Here is a 21,803-nt window from a genome sequence, read left to right on the forward strand (position 1 = left end):
TACATCCACTCCCTCCAACCAGTTGGAGCCATATAGCTCATGGAGACTAATGCTGATGTACATCTTCCCCCCTGTCTTCTAAAATGCCTTTTCTTCTTGTGCTTCTGTCTCTAGGATATAAACAATGCCTGGGGTGGCCTAGAGCAGGCTGAGAAGGGCTATGAGGAGTGGTTGTTGAATGAGATCCGGAGGCTAGAGAGGCTGGATCACCTGGCAGAGAAGTTCCGGCAGAAAGCATCCATTCATGAGTCCTGGACAGATGGTAATGCCAACCTACCTGCTTCCTATTGCCTGACATAGTGCTGTCCGTTACGTAGGGAGGAAGAGATGGATCATGCATAGGTGCTTCCATGAGATTTTCCTCTCAAGAATGCTACGTTCATTTCTTACTTTATTAGAAAAGAATGTATGAAAATCAGCTTGATCTCTGTTCTGCTACATAACGCGGCCACGTTGGCATTCCCTAACTGTTGCAAAGTGAGAACTTTGGATAGAAAAGAGCTACAGAGCAGAGGAAAAGTTACCGTACAGTAAATGCTACAGCTGGCATTTACAGGACCAGCATAGCCCAGTTTGCATACACTGAGACTAGTCCAGTATAAACTGTGACAGCACTGGCTTGAGCTCCACTATGTGCCCTTCACTGTTGCTAATGGCAAGCTCACGCTCTGTGGTTTGAAAGTGAGGATTGTGCATCTCTAGGCCAGCACACATGAGGGCAAGTCTCGAGCAGGGTGTCTGGAGTGGGGCAGATGCCCTTTTGAGGGCCTCCGGGGTGGGGAGATGGCTTTGGGGGCATTGGGTCCTGCCCTTCATTCTCCTGTCCTTTGGCTCCCTCCCCAGGTAAGGAAGCAATGCTGCAGCAGAAGGATTACGAAACTGCTACCCTCTCGGAGATAAAGGCCCTGCTGAAGAAACATGAGGCCTTTGAGAGCGACCTGGCTGCACACCAGGACCGCGTGGAACAGATTGCTGCTATTGCACAAGAGCTGAAGTACGGCACCCCGGCACACATCCCATCCTTGTGGCCAGAGAGGCTTAATCAGCGTTGCCCTCTGGCGAGCCATAAATCAATCTCCATACAAAAATGTTGGGAAGTCCCAGTGTTTCCAAACGGTATCTAGGATACTGCTCTCCAGTATCCGGACGCACCACAAGAGCAGGCCAGAAAATGGATAAGTCATGGGTGCTGATGAGGGGGCGGCAGAATTATATCCCCAAGCCAAGTTTCCATCCTCTTCCAGCTCGTTATGCTGCTGCGAACCCTTTCCTAAAGAGTCTGACCTGCCGCTGGTGCCTGCTAGGTTTCAGAGTTGTAACGCCGTCATACTTTTCCAGGAACAGTAAGAAATAGCAGAGGATAGCAGGCCTTCAGTTTGTTCTCTTTTATCAAAAAAATCCACCTTATTCTGGCAGGAAAAAAATCTGCTGATGCTTGAGCCCATCGTGGCCTCTGCTGCCACCCCTAACCCTTTGTCCCAGGAGCTCTGCACCTATGGACTCTGGTCGGCACTTGCTCCAGGGCATCCCCACAGCAGCTCAGCTCCCTTCCTGCTTTCCCCAGCTTGGAAACCTTCACTTCCACTCCCTTTCCTGGAGTGACAAGTGACGCAGGTTACTAGGACAAATGGGGTCTCCTCAGGGCAGGAAGTTGATTACTAGGGATAGCAGGCAGGTAAAGAGCTGGTCTCTGCAGCACAGGGAGAGAAATTTTGAAACTGTGCATGTTTCTTGGCAAAAACAGTCTGAACAACTTGGCGTTGACTTTGTTTCCTATTTTAAAAATATTTATATATCACACTGGCCTATGTCAAGTTAGTGTCTGGGCTAAGATCAGTACTCTTGGGCTGAAAGACTGTTTTTTCTCTAAAAAATCAGGATAATTGGATCAAGATCGCTATCTCCTTTAACAAGACAGATTTACGGAATTGCTCCCTTGTCCACTGGAGGATTGACCTTGGAACAGGAGGAGCATTCAAGGCAATCCTCCATGTCAGTAAGATTAAAACCGAGGCTGGCTAGTCAGCAAGCATTAGCTGACCTGCTACTTCCAAAGCACATGCTACATGCCAGCCAAAGCAGCTGCAGCTCTAAGAGCAACAGGGAAGGCTGGGCCTTAATATGGGGGAGAGGTGATTTCTTCCAAAGTGTGAGAACAGCGGCTCTGTCATCCTTCCAAAATCCATTTTCCATCTCAGCAAAGAGGCCATGCCCTGAAAAACCATGGCTGAGCTCTTTTCTCCCCCAGAAATACACTGAAAGGGAGATGGAGAGGGTCCGGAGAAAGCCGCTGCAGCTGCCCATGCCAGGCATGTTTGCGGGCATGGCACATTCCACTCCCCAGCAGTAGTGGTCCAGCATGGGTGTGTTACAAGCCAGGCTTTCAGAAGCAGTTCTTTCATCTGCAGTGCTGGCTCTGCAGCAAAGTAGATCAAGGAACTGATCTGGATTAAAAACCCAGCAAAGAAAAAGTTATTTTTAGCCCAAATCGGTTTCCTGAGTAGTTTACCACAAGACTCCACCAACAGTTGTGCCCACACACCTCAGAAGGGCAATACCATGGTTGGAAGAAACAAGGCTGGGGGAGGCAAGAGGAAACTGTTTAATCCTGCTTAGAGAAATGCTCATCACATGGCCCAGGGTCACTCAATAGCCCAGTGAGTTATTCTGCTTTCTCTTTCAAGGCTGACACTTCCCAGCTTGGCTGGTCTCCCTCTGCCTGCCGGTTTCTCCCTCTTTAACCATGTGCAGAACCAAGAGCATAAAGCAATCAATACAAGACCAGAAGCTTCAGCTTACCCCCGTACTCTCCTTTCCCCAGCCATACTCTTACCAGCCTGTCTTCCGTGGGTGCCAACCTATAGACATCTCAGCAAAGCACTCCCTGTCAGGCATATAGGAGAGAAACCTACGCTGTAATTCTGGGATTGTCCTAAATAAATGAATGGATTGTGTAATTTAGTTATTACTTGGCACCTGTACTACGCAACTCTCAGAACGATCTTAAGCAGTTTCTTTGCATTCATAGTGAAATCTTTGCTGCCCATTCTGATGTGTGAGATACAGGTGGTTAGCCTGCATGATGTTCTTAAGCAGAATACAGGGGCGTATTTCTCTGCTCATAATCTGTTTATTCTCAGTTTGAGCAAAAGTGTATACTCCCTTCCACTAGTGCCAAGTTATTCCCATCAGGCAGCCAGCACCAGTGTTTGTTGAGGGCTTGGGTGGCGGTTGTTTTTCTTCCTGTTCTGTGCTGTTTGATGTACTATAACATACAGTGTCTCCAAAATGAGATACCGCTGTCTTCCTGGCTCGCTTTACTTGCAGAGACCATGAGCTCTTTGAATCAGTCCTGAAGGCTGATAAATATTTCTAATGGGTTTCTCTTTCTTCTTCAAAAGGTCTTTATTTGACTTCTTGTCCTTTTTTCCCCCACCCCTTATAGCGAGCTGGACTATTACGACTCTCCCAGTGTCAATGCCAGGTGCCAGAAGATCTGTGATCAGTGGGATAATCTGGGTGCCCTAACCCAGAAACGTAGAGAATCCTTGGAGGTGAGACCTGTTACAACTTGGACCTTTGGGATTGCGTGGGTAGGTCATTTGTGGAAAGCAAGCTGCAGCGGGCACGAGCAACCAATTTCAGCTCTTTTGTGCACTCCCAGAACATCCCGGACAGTAAACAAGGGCTACCTGTCCTTGTTTTATTTCAAAAGACCTCAGATTTTTCCATCAGAGTAAAAAATCCATCCTGTGTGTAATCTCTTAACAGCAGAGAGACTTTTACTGTAGTGCTGTCCTGGGAGCACCCAGGAGGTCTGAAAGGAAGGAGCAGCTCAGACAACCCACGTATCTATATGATTATTCTTCTCTAACCATTTTTTCTGATTTTCTTTCTTTTTTTGTGCATGTGCAGAGGACAGAGAAGCTACTGGAAACAATTGACCAGTTGTACCTGGAATATGCCAAACGAGCTGCCCCTTTTAATAACTGGATGGAAGGGGCCATGGAGGACCTGCAGGACACGTTCATTGTTCACACCATTGAGGAGATCCAGGTACAGAGTAGTCATCTGCACCAATCAGGTTGGGATAGAGGGAAGTTGTGTCTCCTGGATTCCTAGTGGTGCCGAATTTGTAGGTCATGTTTTGGTGCTTCTGCTCTAGTGAGTGAGCCTTAGCAAAAGAAACAAAAAGGAGTATGTTTTTCCTTGATTTCCTCCAAAAACCTGGATCTGAATATGTATGAAATGTGCTCACACCATCCTAGCTGGACACAAAGAAGTGACAGTGGATTTTTCAGTGTAACTCCAGAGTCTTATTAATGAAAGCCTGAAAATTGAGTGACTGTCTCTTTTAGGGTCTTGTGGGGTTTTTTTAACCCACATGAGCAAAGCTTAATGCTGCTCACAGGTTCTGCAGGTCAGTTGCCCTATACAATGTCATGACCAGGTCATCTGGTCCTATGTGATAGGATGTGCCGTGAGGGCAGTAATTGTCCACTTTGGTAGTGGATTAGGATTTAAAGCGAAAAGTCTTCTTGCCTCCTGCAAGGCAACAGAGACAATATCTCAGTTTTCCCCCTTCTGAAAGGGTGTTACGAAAGCAACTTGAGGTATCTGCAGGTAATTTTCAGACCTTTGAGAGCAGGAATTACTCTTCCTGGGTTGCAGTGGGGACTTCTATTTCTCCTGCTTGATGGGCTTATGAAAAGAATCCAAGTCAGCTCTTTGCAGGAATGGCTGACAACAATGTTGGCCATCAGTGAGGCAGTGAATGGGAGACCAACAGGGGACACTATGCAGCCAGGGCAGTGAAAGGGTAGTGAAATAGCCCTAGCCTCGTATCAGCTCTGTTACTGAGCTGCTACTTGTTTCTTCTACCCTTCCTTCCTGAACAAAGGGGTTCATTAAGTCTTTCATAATGCAGAACAAATCTGAACAGCATTTAAACACTTCCATCATCTCTTTGTGACCGTTTGCCATATCTTTCCCAGCCCCCTAGACTTGCATTACATCTCTATGGCCACTGCAGCAGCTGCAATGTAATGAGTCACCATGTAAGGAAGGAATTTTACAAAAAGTAGTGACAGTGTGTGTTGTGAAAGAGTGGTCAATCATACAGTTTACTTTCATTCCTTCTTCTGTCCACACTGTTCCCTCGATTATCCCTGCACATGCCTCTCTGTCCCCCACTCGTTTTGCTGCCTTTTTCCCTGCATTTGCTTCCCTAGTCTTGATCTTCCAGGCATCTGGGATGAAGTACCTTTAAAGGCCTGTAGAAGCAGTGGGAGATGAGCCAGGACCAACTGGCTTGTCAGCTGTCCACAAACTACCAGCAAGCGTGCCCCCACCATCGGTCCTTGGAGCAGAGTCTGGACACTGCAGCAAGACGGGAAACAGAAAGGGCCTGTTGTGTTCAGGGAGAAGGAGCTGTTTTTCAGCAGGAGGAGCATATGTTTCCTGTGCAAGTTTGCAGTTGGCTGACGACCTTTACCTAGTTCTAACTGACTCTGATCAGACTGAATCTGACTCTTACTATTAATCTGGAGTTATCTTAGGTGTAGAACTAGTGCATACCTAGTGGGAAAAGAAAAACATGGCGCATTTACACTAGTGAGACATGACTGCTTTAAAGTAATGATAGTAGTCAGATCTTCTTCCCAAAGGGGCTGACAGGCAGTCGCTGAGTGGTGTTGGAGAAATAGTTCCCCCAAAATTATGAGCCAGAATTATTCCACCATTTTTTGGGATGTGATCTCTGTCACTGGTCAACATGGGACAGAAACAGAGGGAAAATGAGACTTCACATCATTTAACTACTTAAAACAGCCAGTTCACTGATGCTGAAGAGAACCTGAAAAGTGTGTTAGAGCAGCCTGCTTTGTACCCTGCGAATATGTAAGCTTTTGCAGTTACTTCTGCAGGGATACATTTGCTGAAGAGGCTATTCAGTAACTAATGATCTTACCCTCCCTTTGCTGCTGCCTTCCTTCTGCAGGGATTGACCACAGCACACGAACAGTTCAAAGCCACTTTGCCAGATGCTGACAAGGAGCGACAGGCCATCCTGGGAATCCACAATGAAGTCTCAAAGATTGTCCAGACATACCATGTCAACATGGCAGGAACGAATCCTTACACTACGATCACCCCACATGAGATCAATGGCAAATGGGAACATGTGAGTTCTTTCCAACCTTGCAAGTTAGTGTGGGAGGATGCCACTGCTCAATCACTGAGGCCCCAGGAAGTGGATTATTTACTCTTCAGTTACCCTCTCATGCTTACTGCTGAGCTTTTTTTTTTTTGTCATTTGTTTTCGGCTCAGTTGCCATGTGCTTGGAAAGTGGAAGACATCTTTCATATAAATGCCTAAGGGATGTTTGATCCCTTTTACTTGCTATTTTTATAATGAAAGATGCTAAATTAAAAGCTTTGAGGTTTTCAGTCCTCAGTTGACCTGACAAGCAAGTAAGTATGGCATGTGACTCAGTATCCTTTTTCACCATTAGACACTTCAGATGTTCTACGTCCACAGCCAAGTAGCCTTCCCTTGCTGTAATCCTAAAAGAGCAGCTACTCTCCATACCAGCTGTGCTGATGGTTCTTACTACCAAACAAGATCACCAAAGTGAGATCTGAACAGCGTCCTGCAATTCAGTTAACATGAGCCACCACAAACCCAAGTGGTGAATGGAAGCTTCTTCTGGTCTTCCATTGCCCAAGATGAGTTTGCAGCGTGCACCCTACAGCAGATAGGATTCACGTTCCATGAGCCTTCCCACCATGTCCTAAACCATATGACTGCTTGTTTTCAGTGCAAACACCCACTCCTCCCTTCCTTGTGGCAATTTCTACATTTACTATACATGTGCCTCTGTATGTATAAACTGCACACTTTATAACTCTTTGCTGTAGGTGCGGCAACTGGTTCCCAGAAGGGATCAAGCCCTGATGGAAGAACATGCTCGCCAGCAGCAAAATGAAAGACTTCGTAAACAGTTTGGTGCACAAGCCAATGTCATTGGGCCCTGGATCCAGACAAAGATGGAGGTAGTGCTTTGCTCATTTTGAAACAGTATGTTTTCCTCTGTGATCCTCACTGATATTCTTATCCTTGGTCTTTCTTGACCATTGTCACGGTCATTTCTTCCTTCAGGTTACAGCAAGAGAACGTTTCACAGAAAATATGGAGAATCCCAAGATTGATACCAGTTACTGAAGTTCTTGTACTTTTCTTCCCCTAACTCTTTAGTACAGAGATAAAAAACATGACTTAAAATGGGGAACGCTGGTATTTTAATAGAGTCGTGTTTATATGCAGCAAGTTAAAAACCCTAGATCAGAGGCATATTTTCTGTAACTGCTTTCACAGCAATAGTCTTGATACACATGACAAAATAAATACAATTAGCATATCACACATCAGTAGAGGAGACATTTTTAAGGGAGCTCTTCTCTCTTTAGGTGAGATTTGAGTTAAAGTAATTGGAGTTGATGAAATGGAAAAATACAAAGCTATTACTGATGGCAGCAGCTGTAAAGAAGAGAGCAATTACAGAAATATGTCTGTATGAAGGGACTAACTTAGTGGCAGACAGTACATCAGAAAAAGATCTGGCTTGGTACATTACTATCTATGGACTGCAGTTTCCTTTTCTTTTGTATCCTTGTATGAGACACATCTCATGACTCACCTCACTTGGAAAATGTTCAGGGCTCTGCTAAAATTTTTGCTGACACTGTCTTGGCTCATTTAAAGTAACTGCTCTGTGAGATTTTTTTTGAATCATCATCCTGTGTGAGCGTGAAATAGCTGCAATAAATGTCAAGCATGTTGAGGCTTGTCCTTCCAATGGGGTCTAACTCCTTTGGCTTTGCTAATGCAGGAGATTGGCCGCATTTCAATAGAGATGCATGGGACCCTGGAGGACCAGCTCAACCACTTGCGGCAGTATGAGAAAAGCATTGTGAATTACAAACCAAAGATTGACCAGTTGGAAGGAGACCACCAACAGATCCAGGAAGCGCTTATCTTTGACAACAAGCACACCAACTACACCATGGAGGTAAATGTTTTGGCAGCAGATCAGACAGCCTCATCTGCTGTGGCCAGTTAGCATCAGCCACATCTAGCTCTGGCAATGTGTTGTGGTTCTCAGGAAAATGGAGAGCTTGACAATGTGGCCAAGCATGCAACAACATGTTGCTGAATTTCTGTTTTTGCCTTGCTGTACTTCGTGCCAACCCATTCCAATGTACTTCCAAATAGAGACAACAGAAATAACCTGCATGAGATCAACAGTATTGCTTGAAAGAGTGGCTGGTCTCATTTCTCCTGCCACCTGATTGTGGCAGCCTATTGGTGATTTTGAGCTGCCACAGCCAGGCAGAAGAAAAAAGTCCAACAAAAGCTTTTTTAAAATCGGAGTCTGGCTTTCTGTTGACAACGTGAGGTTTCTTGGAAGCAATCTGAGTTCAACATGAGTCCAGCAGAACACAGACGGGCTTTGAAACTTGTCTTTTGGTTTCTGGCCAGCTCCCCCTTAAGCAGCAGCAGAGGCAGTGGAGCACCAGTGTCTTCCAAGGACTGTGGTTTATTTATTTTCTTGGTAAGGAGAATTTTCTGCCCAACTAAGTCCTAGAAGCACTGAGTTTGATTCTCATTTGTGTCAAAGGCCCCCAATGTGTTGCCTGACAAGGCAACGGAACTTTGCAATAGGACCAAGACTTTCTTAAGATCAGGAATTGGCCTCTTCAATGTTTTTTTTTAGTCAAAATTCAGATTTTAAACATCTGGTTGGCTCACTGCAGATGAGAAGGAAGTTTTTCTGAGCAAATGGACTTCTCCTGCCTTGGCCACGAGGATCATTTCATTTGCAACAAGTAGCACATTCTGTCCACTGGCCTGGGAGGCAGAAGAGCTACTTTTTCATTTAAAAATTGTCCTGTCCTCTTTCTCCAGCATATCCGTGTGGGCTGGGAGCAGTTACTAACAACAATTGCTAGAACCATCAACGAAGTGGAAAACCAGATTCTGACCCGTGATGCCAAAGGAATCAGCCAGGAACAGATGAATGAGTTCCGGGCTTCTTTCAACCATTTTGACAGGGTAAGTCAGTGCTGACTGCAGCTTGGTAAGCTACAAGTTTCCATGTAGACTGCACAGTGCAATAAAAAACAAACGGTCACTGTGATAAAACTAGATCAATAGAAGATGTTTCATTCTTAAAAACGCCACTCCTGTGGAGCAGTCATTCCTGTGAAGACTGCTAAGTGATCATTGGGCTGGGAGGAGAAGTGTGTCTTCACAGGAAACTGCTAAGTTTCCTGATAAAGCTTAAGTATGGGAAAAGTTTGAAGGCTTATTTAGGAAATTAGACTTTTACCATGTCTTCTCCAGAGAGCAGATTATTATGTTGATTTATAAAATTCTTTGGAATAGCTGTCCTCCACTCTGACATACCATCTCATAAACCTGTATTGAGGAGACCAGTATTGCTCTTGTATGGAGCAAACAGGAGGATCTATACACACCATGGCATTGCATGGTGTAGATAAACCCTGATGTAAAGCCTGCCTTGCCTTACTGTGGAAATACATGCCAAGGCACTAATGGGAGCAATAAGAAAGGAATTCCTTAAAGGAAATTCTCCTCCCTCAATTTGCCAGCCTGTCTGCAGCTCTTCCGTCTCAACCCGAATCACAAAGGTGTCATGCAGGGAAGCAGAGACAGCAGCCCAGGCCTGAAACTGGCTCCATTATCAACCCCGTCAACGTTGTCTGGAAGTCCATGAGCAGCCTGCAGAGATACTAAGTCAGTGATGCAAATACAGGTTGCTCTCCCCCACTTGCTGCACCAGCCAGACTGTTTGAAAGGTCTCCAGAGAACAGGGCTGCAGCCCACCCTCAGAGATTGGCAACACTTTCAGATTGCTTGAACACTGGCTATTTCAGCCCTTCTCTAGCTGCCTAAGAAAAACAGAAAACATGGCTTCTTTTCTTAGCAGAGGGACCCATAAAGCCCTGTAGATGTTATATTTTGACCTTCATATCGTTTGTCCCTCCCTCCACAACAATCTGAATGATAATGCAGAGAGAACGTGGGTTTCCCATCTTCATCTGTGTATTTGATTTATGAAGGCTTAACGCTGACTTTAAAAGCTGATTTTCTGAAGAAAGTCGCTTGGAATTGGCCCCATCATCCTGTCTGTAGCTTCCTTGATCTGGCCAGAGATGGTGCCAGCAGGCAGGGGCTCTTCAGCGCTTGGGAGCTGTCCTGAGCTAAAATTCTGCAGGGTGGATTGGGATGCTCAGTTCCTGTGCTAGCTTGTGTATAGTTTGATGGGTACATCCAAACACTGGGGGAGCGGGGAATGAGCAAAGGGAAGAGCAGCTGCCAAGCCATGTTGTGCTGCGCTGTACAGCAGTGCTGTTTGCAGAGCTGAGCACTTGAAATAGCTTTGCCAGTCAAAGCTCCACCTCATGTGCAGGTCTCATAAATACAGCCATAACACTGCTCCCCTGAGCTTCAGCTGTTTTTCCTTGTCTGTTCCTGGGATGCCCTGACAGCTAAGCTTCCTTGGGTGTGTTGCCAAACATACCTGCCCTCACCTACTCCTTTAGTGGGACTTTTGACTAGAAGATAAGGCAATGCTTCCCACTGCCTCTGCCTGCTTACCTGCACTCCGGGTTACTAGTGAAACACAGGGCTTCTGACATTATGAATAACAAGCAGTGACGCAAGTAATTCACTTGGGAGATGGAAATCTTGAGGCTTCTGAGCATTAACTGTTTTTGTCATTCAAGTGCTCTCAAGATGTGACGAGCTCTCTGAGAAGGAACTGTTCCAAGAGCATTTTTAGCACATCCTGAAATGTCATTGTGATATCTAATGTTGTGCACTTTTTATTTTTCTTCCCTGTCTTTCTATCTGCATGTCATTCTTCCTTTCCCTCTCTCCTCACCCACTGCATGGTGCACCTGTTTGTTGTCCTTCCACCTCCCTTTGAACTCCTCTGTGTCTCCCTTCCTTCTGCCCCACACCGTCACCCCACTGGCACTGCATGTCCTGCTGCCTGGCACACCGCATAACCAGGACCACTCCGGCACACTTGGCCCTGAGGAATTCAAAGCCTGTCTCATCAGCTTGGGTTACGATATTGGAAACGATGCACAGGTACTGGATGCTAGTGGTGAACACAGCCAGATGTTAAACTGTGAAAAAATAACAGTTTTTTCCTTTCTTTTCTTGTTTGTCTTAATCCATCTGTCATTGCTGTTCTTGTGTTTGACTATATATACATCACTTTTCTGTACTACTTCCTCTAAATGTACTTTGGTATCTATTCCTTCTTAATTCCCTAATTGTTTGTCTTGGGAGAATTCCTTTTATGTCTTCAAACTATTCCATTTACTTCTGTGTCACTTAACACTCCTTTTCTTCTCCATCCCTCAATCTGTCTTGCTTGATATCTTCATTCCTTTTTTTCATCATCGATATCTTCCTTGTGTGTAAACTATTCCATGTCCAAAACCACCTTTGCTTCTTCGTGGTTTCACAAACTACCTTTCCTCTATTGTTTTTCATTGTAAATCCCTCCTTCTGTCTCCTCCCCTGTGAAACTCATTCTTTGTAATGTCTCTTGTGGGTTCATTTCTCCCTGGACTGGTCTCCTTTTTCTCTCTTGGCTTTTTCCATCTTTGCGTCATTCCCTGTAGAAGAAGACTGGTATGATGGATTGTGAAGATTTCCGAGCCTGCCTTATCTCCATGGGTTACAATATGGTAATGTAGAGCCCTCTGTCACTCCTGTTCAAAGTGATTCTTGTAGGTACCTTCAAAAATAAAGGAAGAATGTGTAGTGAATCAAGGTAAATACAGCCTTATTTTCCAGAACTATCAGCAACGGATGTTAAATCTAGTATTAGTTGTATATGTATAATTTTTGTCTCGCAGCAGTAGCTGAAGGTAAAAAAATGGAAATCATTGTCTAATTCCTGTGTATTTCAAATAAGAATTATATTTATCAAACTGTGTAGCTACAAGTGGAAGAAACAATAAACTTCCTTGTATTGGTACCTACACTCTGCACAGCACAGACAACCTCCCCAGCCCTAAGTATCATTTGAACTCATCTGGAAGTATACATGACCTGATTTCTGAATACACTCAAACGCTGCTCCTCTCATTCTTACCATTTATTTCACATCTCTCTTCTTGTACATGTAAGTAAGTTCAAGTTCCAGTCATCCTCTCTGTAGCTCTTCCCTCACCAGAGTACTGGCATATTCAGAACAGTAACATGTGGCACCTTGAGAGGTGCGATAACTAATAGGAAGGGCTTCACCGAAGACAGTTGCTCATGAAAGGACAGGAGAAGAGCGTAGTGCAAAAATATCCAGCTGTATGTCGTGGTTTAACCCCAGCCAGCAACTAAACACCACGCAGCCGCTCACTCACTCCCCCCCCCACCCAGTGGGATGGGGGAGAAGATCAGGAAAAGAAGCAAAACCCGTGGGTTGAGATAAGAACGGTTTAATAGAACAGAAAAGAAGAAACTAATAATGATAATGATAACACTAATAAGATGACAACAGCAATAATGAAAGGATTGGAATGTACAAATGATGCGCAGTGCAATTGCTCACCACCCGCCGACCGACACCCAGCCAGTCCCCGAGCGGCGAATCCCTGCCCCCACTTCCCCGTTCCTATACTGGATGGGACGTCACATGGTATGGAATACCCCGTTGGCCAGTTTGGGTCAGGTGCCCTGGCTGTGTCCTGTGCCAACTTCTTGTGCCCCTCCAGCTTTCTCGCTGGCTGGGCATGAGAAGCTGAAAAATCCTTGACTTTAGTCTAAACACTACTGAGCAACAACTGAAGACATCAGTGTTATCAACATTCTTCGCATACTGAACTCAAAACATAGCACTGTACCAGCTACTAGGAAGACAGTTAACTCTATCCCAGCTGAAACCAGGACACTGTACTCTCAGTATCTTTGCTCCTGATGTCAGGCAAAGCAGTGTTTAATCATTTTACTCATCAGCCCAGTATAAATACAGACTCTTTAATGTAGCGTGCCAAGCCACAGTAACATTTGATTAGATACCTTAATTACTCTTGAAGGTATACTGTTCTAGATGTGTTAAAGAGCCTGTTCCCAAGAAAAGATGCAGCTCTGCTCTCCCCTCCTTCTTACCTGAGGAGGAAGGGGTCCCAGAGATGAGAATAGATTATCTTCTGTTTATATGCCCAAAAAAAAAAAAAAAAGGCAGAAAACTACACTACAAGGTTTTGGCTTCTGTAGGATCTTTCCTGTAAAGGCCACTTCCCTGGGCCACCCCAGATACGCAAGTCCTTCTTTCCTAAGCCTGTCTAGTTAAGATGAACCAGATACTATTAAAGACCCCAGAGGTGTTTCTTCTGGTGGTTTCTGTTCTGGCAGCTGAAGAGAACTGTAAAAGTTCTTTTCTAGTAAATGAAAATAAAAGGAATTGAGGAATGCAGATCTTCAAATATTGCTAGAGACATCTAGCACGACATGTTTTACAGAGAAATTTGCATCTTCCCCTGAAGTCTGGGTGATATGTTCCCTGATAAGAGCATTGTCCTAGAGGTAGATGGAGCTGGATGGTATCATAGGGCCACAGCTGAGAATATTTTATTCTGAAGGACAAATGAGTGGGAAGCATTTGTACAAAATAGCAAGCTAAAAAAGAATATCCTGATAAAAAAATCAGAAGTGGTTTCTATTTGGCTTTGTTTTTCTAGCTGTGAGATCTGCTGCTGAACAGTTTCTCCCCACTATCATAGTACTGCTGCTCAAATGTCCAGGCTTACATGACTTTCTTGTTCTCCAGGGAGAGGCAGAGTTTGCCCGCATCATGAGCATCGTCGACCCTAACCGTTTGGGTGTAGTGACATTCCAGGCCTTCATCGACTTCATGTCCCGGGAAACAGCAGATACAGATACTGCTGACCAGGTTATGGCTTCCTTCAAGATCCTGGCTGGAGATAAGGTCAGGCTCCACATCTTCTTTTCCTGCATCTGCATTGCTCCTGCTTTCCTTTTTCTCTTTTGTCTCTGAGAGAACGTGTCAAGGGAAGCACTCTCCAGCGTGGAGGGTGTTTTCACATGAACATTGTGCGGTGCTGGAGGAGTCCAAGGCTAAAGTGTGGGTTAATGAGCAGCCTGCCAACGCATTTGAAAGTCCTGTTCAGCTGTCAGTCAGAACTTTGCTGCCCACTCTTGCTTTAAAAATTTAATTAAGAGCTTGGTTGCAATTTGTTATTTTAAAATGTATGAGCAAATTCAACAGATGGTTCTTGATTAGTCTTGAAAAACTATTAATTACTGACAGCTGTAAACTTGAGATGACCTTTCTCAGACATACGTGTGTCACTATCAGTTGTTATACAATCAATAGATTTTCATTGAGGATATGCTGTAGCTGCAAGAGGAGCATCTTTTAATCACAGAAGTTGGTCTAAAGTAGGAAAACTCCCAGGATGATACTAAAAGTATTCATTTTCTAAATTTGCATCATCAGTGGAACCAGCTGATAACAAAAAAAGTAATCTTATTTTTCTCATATAACAATCCCCACTAATCTTTTATGTAATTGAACAAATAATATGTACGTGTAATATTAATGTATCTATATTTGCTAATGATTTTATTCATCTCACTTGAAATGTGGGATACCATTTCTCTGATTGTAATGAGTTACTCTTAAATCCAGTACTGGTTTCCATGTTTCACTAATAATCTTTTCATAATCTGTGATGTAGAAACCCATGATACCTGTCCTTTAGGCATCTACCTGACTAAAGCCGGTCCTATTGTCTTTCAAGGCCTGAAAATTCCACGTTATTCAGATAAGCTAATCATTGAATGAATAGGTACTTTTGGATACAGTATTACTTATTAACTCGTTTACTCTGTGCAGTACGTTAAATATACTTGTCAGTGTTCAATATGCTCTAGTGACTATAACATGAATCAGACAGCATTTCATTATGAAGAAAAATACCTCTTTACTCACTCCAATCATTACACTGAAAGGCCGAGGAGGAATTGAAAGTCACAGGAGGGAGAGGGAGAGATGGTGTGAAACCTGAACCATTGTTCAGACAGACTGCAAATGCCCGTGAGTCAGTTAGCTAAAGACAACATAGTGGTTAGCAAACAGGCAGCTACTGTTACCTACTGCATGGAGAGAAGCCAGGCTACCTCAGCTCAGCTCAGTGAGTCTCCAGAAGCTGAATTTACATAAGTTTTGCTTGCTTATTAAAAATGTCTGCTGTGAAAGGCAAGGATTGTTGGGGGAACTGTGGAAGCAATACAAACTGTTTGCTTGTCTGCTGCCTGCATTGGTGCCAGCAGCCAGAGCTAGTGGGGATGGCTCCTTTCCTTGCTCTGAAGAGAGGGAACAGCAACTCTCAAGCAGCACAAGCAGCTGTTACCTCCTGCCAGTGAGGGACAGGATCCAAATGAAATTTCTGCTTCCTTGCATTTGCTTTCAGCAGGACCTCCACTGTCAATGGGAAGGCACAGTCTTACAACTTACCTTACTTACCTCCAGGTCTTTTCTTTAGGTGTGCCAGCATCTGTCCCACAAAAACAGTCTTCCTCTCTGTTGTTAAAACCATTTTCTTGTCCAAACGGTAGGGAGTGACTGCATTTCCTCCCAAGGTGTATGCACAGAGAGCTCCCTGTGTGGGTGTACGGTACTAGTCGAGTTGTTGGGGTCCTGTCCCTGACTGTTGTCTGCTGCCCTGGGGGGACAGGGGGTGGTTGTCCCTCTGAGGAAGGTCACTTTTCTGAAAGTAACGATCACCTTATTGTTTGTCCTCATTGCAGAACTACATCACTGTGGATGAATTACGGCGGGAACTGCCTCCTGATCAGGCTGAATATTGCATTGCTAGAATGGCACCCTACAATGGCCGTGATGCTGTACCCGGTGCCCTGGACTACATGTCCTTCTCCACGGCACTCTACGGCGAAAGTGACCTTTAACTTTTTTCTGTCCCACCACACGCTCCCTCCCCTCTCCCCCGTCCGACACGCCCTTCTTTCTCTTTGCAAAGCAGCCTCTGCTCCGCTCTTTTTTGTGTTTCCCTGTTTTGCTTCAGATAACAGATCACATTTTTAAGTGGGGGGGAGGACATTGACATGGCACCGCCTACCTTGCCCTTGAAATGACAGTTTACAAAATTATTTTGTGCAAAAAAGTTAAGTTTTAAAAAGAACAGACATATTTTATTATAGAAAAAGGTATTTTTCTCCACCAGATTGAAACTTAAAAGAAAATGTTAAAATATTGCACCAAATATTTTTTGTTGTGACATAGAAAGTCGAGCACAATGTTACATTCCATCCTTTCCAAAAAGAACCAAACAACAACAAAACACCACTTGTTCTGTTAACTTTTACATTTGCGTATGTCTCTTTTATCACGTTTATCTTGGGAGGGGGGAAGGCACACAAGTGCATGTGTTTGCTGGTTCACTCATTTCATGAAAATATTTTATGATAAACTTTTGAAATTGCTGTGTTTTCTAGGGAAAAAATAATGTACACAGCTCATGTTTTCATATTTAATTAAAAAATACAATATGCCTCCTATGTTTATCAGTGCACAACTTTTTTTGTTGCTGAGAGTTGTCTGGTTTCAGAACATGAAGCTTGAGAGTTGATAACTTTGATATTGCTTGTCACAAACCATATTAAAAATTTCTTGTGATAACAAATCTAGACTTTATTCATTTGTATAGTAAAATTGTTTAATCCTATTTAGTTGAAACCACAAACGACAAAGAGCATCCAAAATTAATGTTTTTTAAATGGAAATTACAATACTTCAAAGGTAAAATTCTTTTCCCCCTTAAGCTTTTCATTCTTGTTGAATGACGTCGGAATTTTCACAGCTTTCTTACTACTTTAAATTTATGTCTTATACAATTTTTAACCATCCCTGATACACCCACATGTCTAGGAACAATATTCTTGTTACTAGACCTGTGCGAACAAACAACCACCATATCTTGAACCATCTATGAAAAATTCCTCCACTGTTTCATCCTCAACATTGAATATCTCATTGCTCTTGATATCACATCTTCTGACATTATAAATTCTTCCAGAGCCCTCAAGATGATCATTGTACTGGTCATTCGAAAGAAACCAGCCTTCAGAACAACTCCTTCGGGACCTTTAATAAGTCATAAGGTATACACACACACAGGCACATGCCTGAAAATCAGGAAAGGGAAGCAGCTAATCCCTTCTCAGCCATCTCATATGACAGGTGCATTTCCTGCCTTCCCACAACTTTTTTAGGAAACGTGGAGTTAGGAGCAAAAAACTGCATTACTACTGCTTCATGACATGTTTCAAGTGAGTGTTTTTTAGGTATAACCACATACTGCTGTCTCTAGTCCTGAAGGCAGTTTTTATTTTGAAGTAATGACTGCAGGAGTGGAGAATTCATGCACAGATTCACAAGGAGCTCCTGCAGCTCTGGGTAGCATTGCCCTCTGTTCTCCAGAGCAGAACTAAGTCCTGAGGAAAGCATTGTACCTGCTGGGTTGGGGCTTAGCACACCTTTCTGGTTTATTCCTGACCTTGAGTAGGACACAATAAAAATCACAGCAGTGTGTTGTGATGTATCCCAACCTGACAGTATCTGCATACTGTATTTGGGAGAGGGGATGCTAATGTCTCCTACCACGTTTCTTCCAGGAGACACCAAGATCTGCATTCACCTGTAGGCTGGATAATGTGAGGGCATGCGAGTGAGCGCCATTTAGCTTCATACATAGACAAGGCCAGACTGTACTCGCCACAGTTTGTCTTCAAAGGTTGAAGCAGAGACAGTTCACGTAACTTACCTGTAATTGCCTTGTTATTGAGTGCTGGAGTTGAGCTGAAGCTGTTTCCTGTATTGTAACCCGTGATACTGAGAAGCCTGGAGGGGTCGATACGAATTGTCAGTAATGTAGGACTTGCAGCCGCATCAGTATTTAATCCACTTGCAGGCTCCTCTATGGGCCCATTTTCAGCTACATCACTACTATGTCGCTACAAGTGGGACTGTCCTCTTCAAAGATATGGAGTGCCAATTCCATTGCCGTGTTTTAATGTACATGTTACCTGTTTGAAAACTAAAACAGCAGAGAGGATGACTACAGGCATGAGCAGATAATCTATATTGAAGTTTGCCTCAGAGTACTCATTGCCCTTCCTTTGATAACCCTCCTCTTTCCTCTTGCACAGTAGCTGCCCTGTCCTTGGTTTGCTGCACCTGGAAAAGGACATTTGCACTGTCAAACAAATTGAGGTTCTCTGTGGGCTGTACCTACTCCCAGAAGATGTAATGATACATTTTTTTCATCTTTTTTTAATGCATGCTTTTTTTCTTCTTTTTTTTAATTTAAACTGTAATACCAGGGGGTGGGGAGAATATCTGTTGGGGTATTAAATGACCACTGTCTGGATAAAAGACCCATGTTATTTTGAAATAGGGCTGGAAGAAGAGCATAGGTGCACCTTGGGCCATAATTGGACCCAGGTCTGCTACCACTGAGAATGGAGCCAAGTTATCTTGAATGATCCTGATGACAGCACACTGCAAGTCCATGCTTGGAGATTCCAGAAGTCTTTACAAAAACCTTTTACTGACCTGTGGCAGTGTTGCACTCTGTGACCAGGTTTCACACAAAACCCCAGCTGGGTGTAAGTATTCCTGGTTTTATGAGACAGAAAACAGGTGGCTGATCCCTGCTTGCACCACAAATTGGTGGCAGTGTGTGGGCTCCAGCCTTGCTAACATTGGTCCATCGGCACCACAGCACTGCATCCTTTGGAGAAGTTGAGGTGTTAACAGCACCAGAAAGGCCTCGCCTGTGCTTCTGAGTAGTTGAATACGAGTTCAGAATATTGGCAATAGGTGTGCCTAAAATTTTAGGCACAGGTGCTGGTATTTCTTCTGCTTAGGTGACATGGCCTTTGATAAACTGTCCTAGCGCTGACGTGACTGGGTCTTTCCCTCTAGGCTGTAGATAAAGCCTCCCCATTCCCACCCCACCCGAGGAGGAGCACTAGGGTGCTGCAACACATTCACCTTCCTCATGCAGCACAAGACGTATCTTGCAATTGCGTGGCCTAACAGTCTCTGGCAGTTAGTAGTTAGCTGAAGTTTGAAAACAGCTTTTTGTATGAGGCTCACGGTTTTGCAGCTAACGTGCTGTTCTTTAGCCAAGTCCTGACATCAGCCTTGATGAAATGCATCTCTGGAAACAGCTGTTTGCAGCTCAGTGACTGCCCCTTCCCCCGCCAAGAACAGAAGAAGCGGACAATCCTCTTCAAGCTCACATCTCCCATTCAGGGGTAAACTGTTTTCACCAGTCTGCCGTACTCACTATTTTCAGGCACGGAAATTGAAATAATGCTTTCCCAAGAAATTAACCATTTTCCTTTCATGGCTGTTGAGGTCTTTGGCTACTGAGATCTCAGTACCTGCCCCGGCATGACTGTCTGACAGTACAGGGGCAAAAAACACATCAGTGCTCAGACAACATGGGTCTGTCTTGCCTGCCAGAACGTCAACCACATTTTCAAAAGCCTCTCAAATCTATCTTGTGACTGTTGCATTTCTTTAGTGCTGCCAGCATCTGGGTTTGGAGTGCAGGAGCAGAGCCAGGAGTCTCAGGAGACAATGAAAGGAAACTGGTCTGCAACCTTGAATGAACTCGGTTTCAAAGAAGTATTAATACATCCGCAGAGGATCCATCCAGCTGAATTAGACTGACTGGTTTTATCAGGGAAGTAACGGACAGAGGTGTGTTTGTAATGGCTGGGAAAAGGAGAGGGTGACTGTTTGTAATGGCTGGGAAAAGGAACGGCTCAAACTAAAATGACTTTGTTAGGAAACAAGAATGCAGGTATGATTTTCAGACCATAACAAGAAGATTATTTGTATGACATTACTTGCACTACAGATGCTGGGGTAGGACAGATTTTTTTTCCACCCCTCTGGCAGCCAAGTGCTCAGAAAGCTTAATCTTGTTGAATTAATCAAACTGCCGAGGTGACTCTGGCTACTGAAAGAATTGCTACTGTGTAAACCCTTAAAATCCATTGCATTAGCTCTAAGCTGCTGGAAAAGTCTTAGCATAATAAACCTAGATTAACAAAGTCTAGGGCATATCCTGAGACAAACAGGTAATCAGAACATTCCCCAGCATGCACCAAGAAAATTAGTTCAGTGCTGCAGTCAGTAGAGAACTCACCCTTTGCGAAGGATAAAGTTGGATGATCAGATCTTGTACAGGGAAGGATGCTCTATAAGGCTATTTTAGGTAGATGTACATCTCAGCAATTTAAACCCACTGAAAATGCAAGAAGAAAATTAATCTTCTATATAGTCTGAGGACTTACAGCCACTATAGACTATATATCTCACCAATATATTAAAATGGATTCCTCCTCTGTCTTTGGATACCACACAACAGTCAGGAAATAGTTTCCCATTTTTGTTCTCTGCTTTGATTTCTGGGACATAGATGCATGAAAATATGTTGGTAGAAACTGCACTACATCCCACCACTGTCTTATCTCTTCTCAGCAGGTTTGTTTACACCTTCTTACTATTAGTCAGTAGTTCACATCCTGGTGACCTAGCAAGCATTTGAGCAAAATACCAAGAAGGACCTCTAGCTATCATAATACTTAAGTGACCCCGATCCTCATACTGTTTGGAAAAGCATAATCTCTCACTACTGCTGTGGCAAACACCTAGTGTTATTCCCACTGTGCAGATGAAGAAGGCATATGGGGAAAAAGAGCTAGATGTCACTAGAAGGTAGAAATGCAAAGCCTATATTTACAATTGCAATCCAAACACTCTCTGCTCAGCTGCTGCCCAAATCTGGAGGTATTGCTGACTAGGCTTTTCCCTGTTGCACCTAAGCCTTCTCTGCATGCCTATGTTTCTGCTTCGGGGCAGGCCTGGAACAGGCCATTGAAACAACTGGACACCTGGTGCCCTGTGACGGTCCCCATCATCAGAATGCCCGAGCATTCCCCTCGCAAACACCCCGCGTCACCAGGGACTGCAAACCTCACTGCGTGTACAAAGAGCAGTACAAACCAGCAAGACTGGCTGCTTTCTTTGCAAAGCCTCTGGGTGGATTTGCCACCCATTTGCTCCATAAGAGCCCAACTGTCTAAAATAACTTCACAGAAGGAGAGTAATACAAGTTCAACGCTTCATCCTTCCTCAGGGGATCCCCACCTCCCAGCACTACACCCCAACCAGTGGGAAAACTAATAGTCTGGGCCAGGGAGCATCCCCCCAGCCTCACTTCGTCTGCCTCTGAAATAAAGAATAAGCACCCAAGCAATTGGAGAGAAAGCATGAACCCATATCCTCGTGGTTTAGGCAATCAGTTTGCAGAAGGAATGCTGCATTTCAGTCCCTGACAGAGGCATTTTTTAGGTATTTTCTGTTAAACAGTCAAAGGATAAAATACAGAACAAAGCCTCAGGGTGGGAAACAGGCCCTAGGCCGCCTCTTCCAGCAGCACAACCACTAGCTCTGCCCTCAAACTTGCTCTCCCTCAGTTTTCTGCTCCATAGTGGCACAGCTTGAATGCGAGGAGCCTCCCTCCTCCACCACCACGGGCTCACACCGTGGTTAGGGCACTCTGTGGTGGGTGGGAGCCTGGATCTTCAGCCTGAGGAAGTCAGTGGACTCAAGCCTCCAGAGTGATGGGTATTTTAAACAATA

General features: G+C 44.3%; 1 protein-coding gene across 5 annotated transcripts in view; it reads left to right on the top strand.

Annotated features, from left to right (window-relative positions):
• Nucleotides 1-16,764, top strand: part of ACTN1 (actinin alpha 1) — a 93,128-nt gene extending 76,364 nt beyond the window's left edge. For 2 of the 5 annotated variants that reach the window (XM_052782373.1, XM_052782372.1), the window contains exons 11-21: nt 115-262; nt 844-994; nt 3,446-3,554; nt 3,916-4,056; nt 5,999-6,181; nt 6,919-7,053; nt 7,890-8,069; nt 8,966-9,112; nt 11,722-11,787; nt 13,869-14,027; nt 15,872-16,764. In XM_052782373.1, the coding sequence (XP_052638333.1) occupies nt 115-262; nt 844-994; nt 3,446-3,554; nt 3,916-4,056; nt 5,999-6,181; nt 6,919-7,053; nt 7,890-8,069; nt 8,966-9,112; nt 11,722-11,787; nt 13,869-14,027; nt 15,872-16,030 (1,578 nt within the window). In that variant the 3' untranslated portion in view covers nt 16,031-16,764. Of the gene's footprint in view, nt 1-114; nt 263-843; nt 995-3,445; nt 3,555-3,915; nt 4,057-5,998; nt 6,182-6,918; nt 7,054-7,889; nt 8,070-8,965; nt 9,113-11,098; nt 11,180-11,721; nt 11,788-13,868; nt 14,028-15,871 lie in introns of all 5 variants that reach the window. The other 3 variants (XM_052782371.1, XM_052782370.1, XM_052782374.1) reach the window with 2 other exon arrangements.
• The last annotated feature ends 5,039 nt before the right edge of the window (nt 16,765-21,803 follow it).

Source organism: Harpia harpyja, chromosome 3, assembly GCF_026419915.1.
Source record: "Harpia harpyja isolate bHarHar1 chromosome 3, bHarHar1 primary haplotype, whole genome shotgun sequence".
NCBI classification, from domain to species: domain Eukaryota; kingdom Metazoa; phylum Chordata; class Aves; order Accipitriformes; family Accipitridae; genus Harpia; species Harpia harpyja.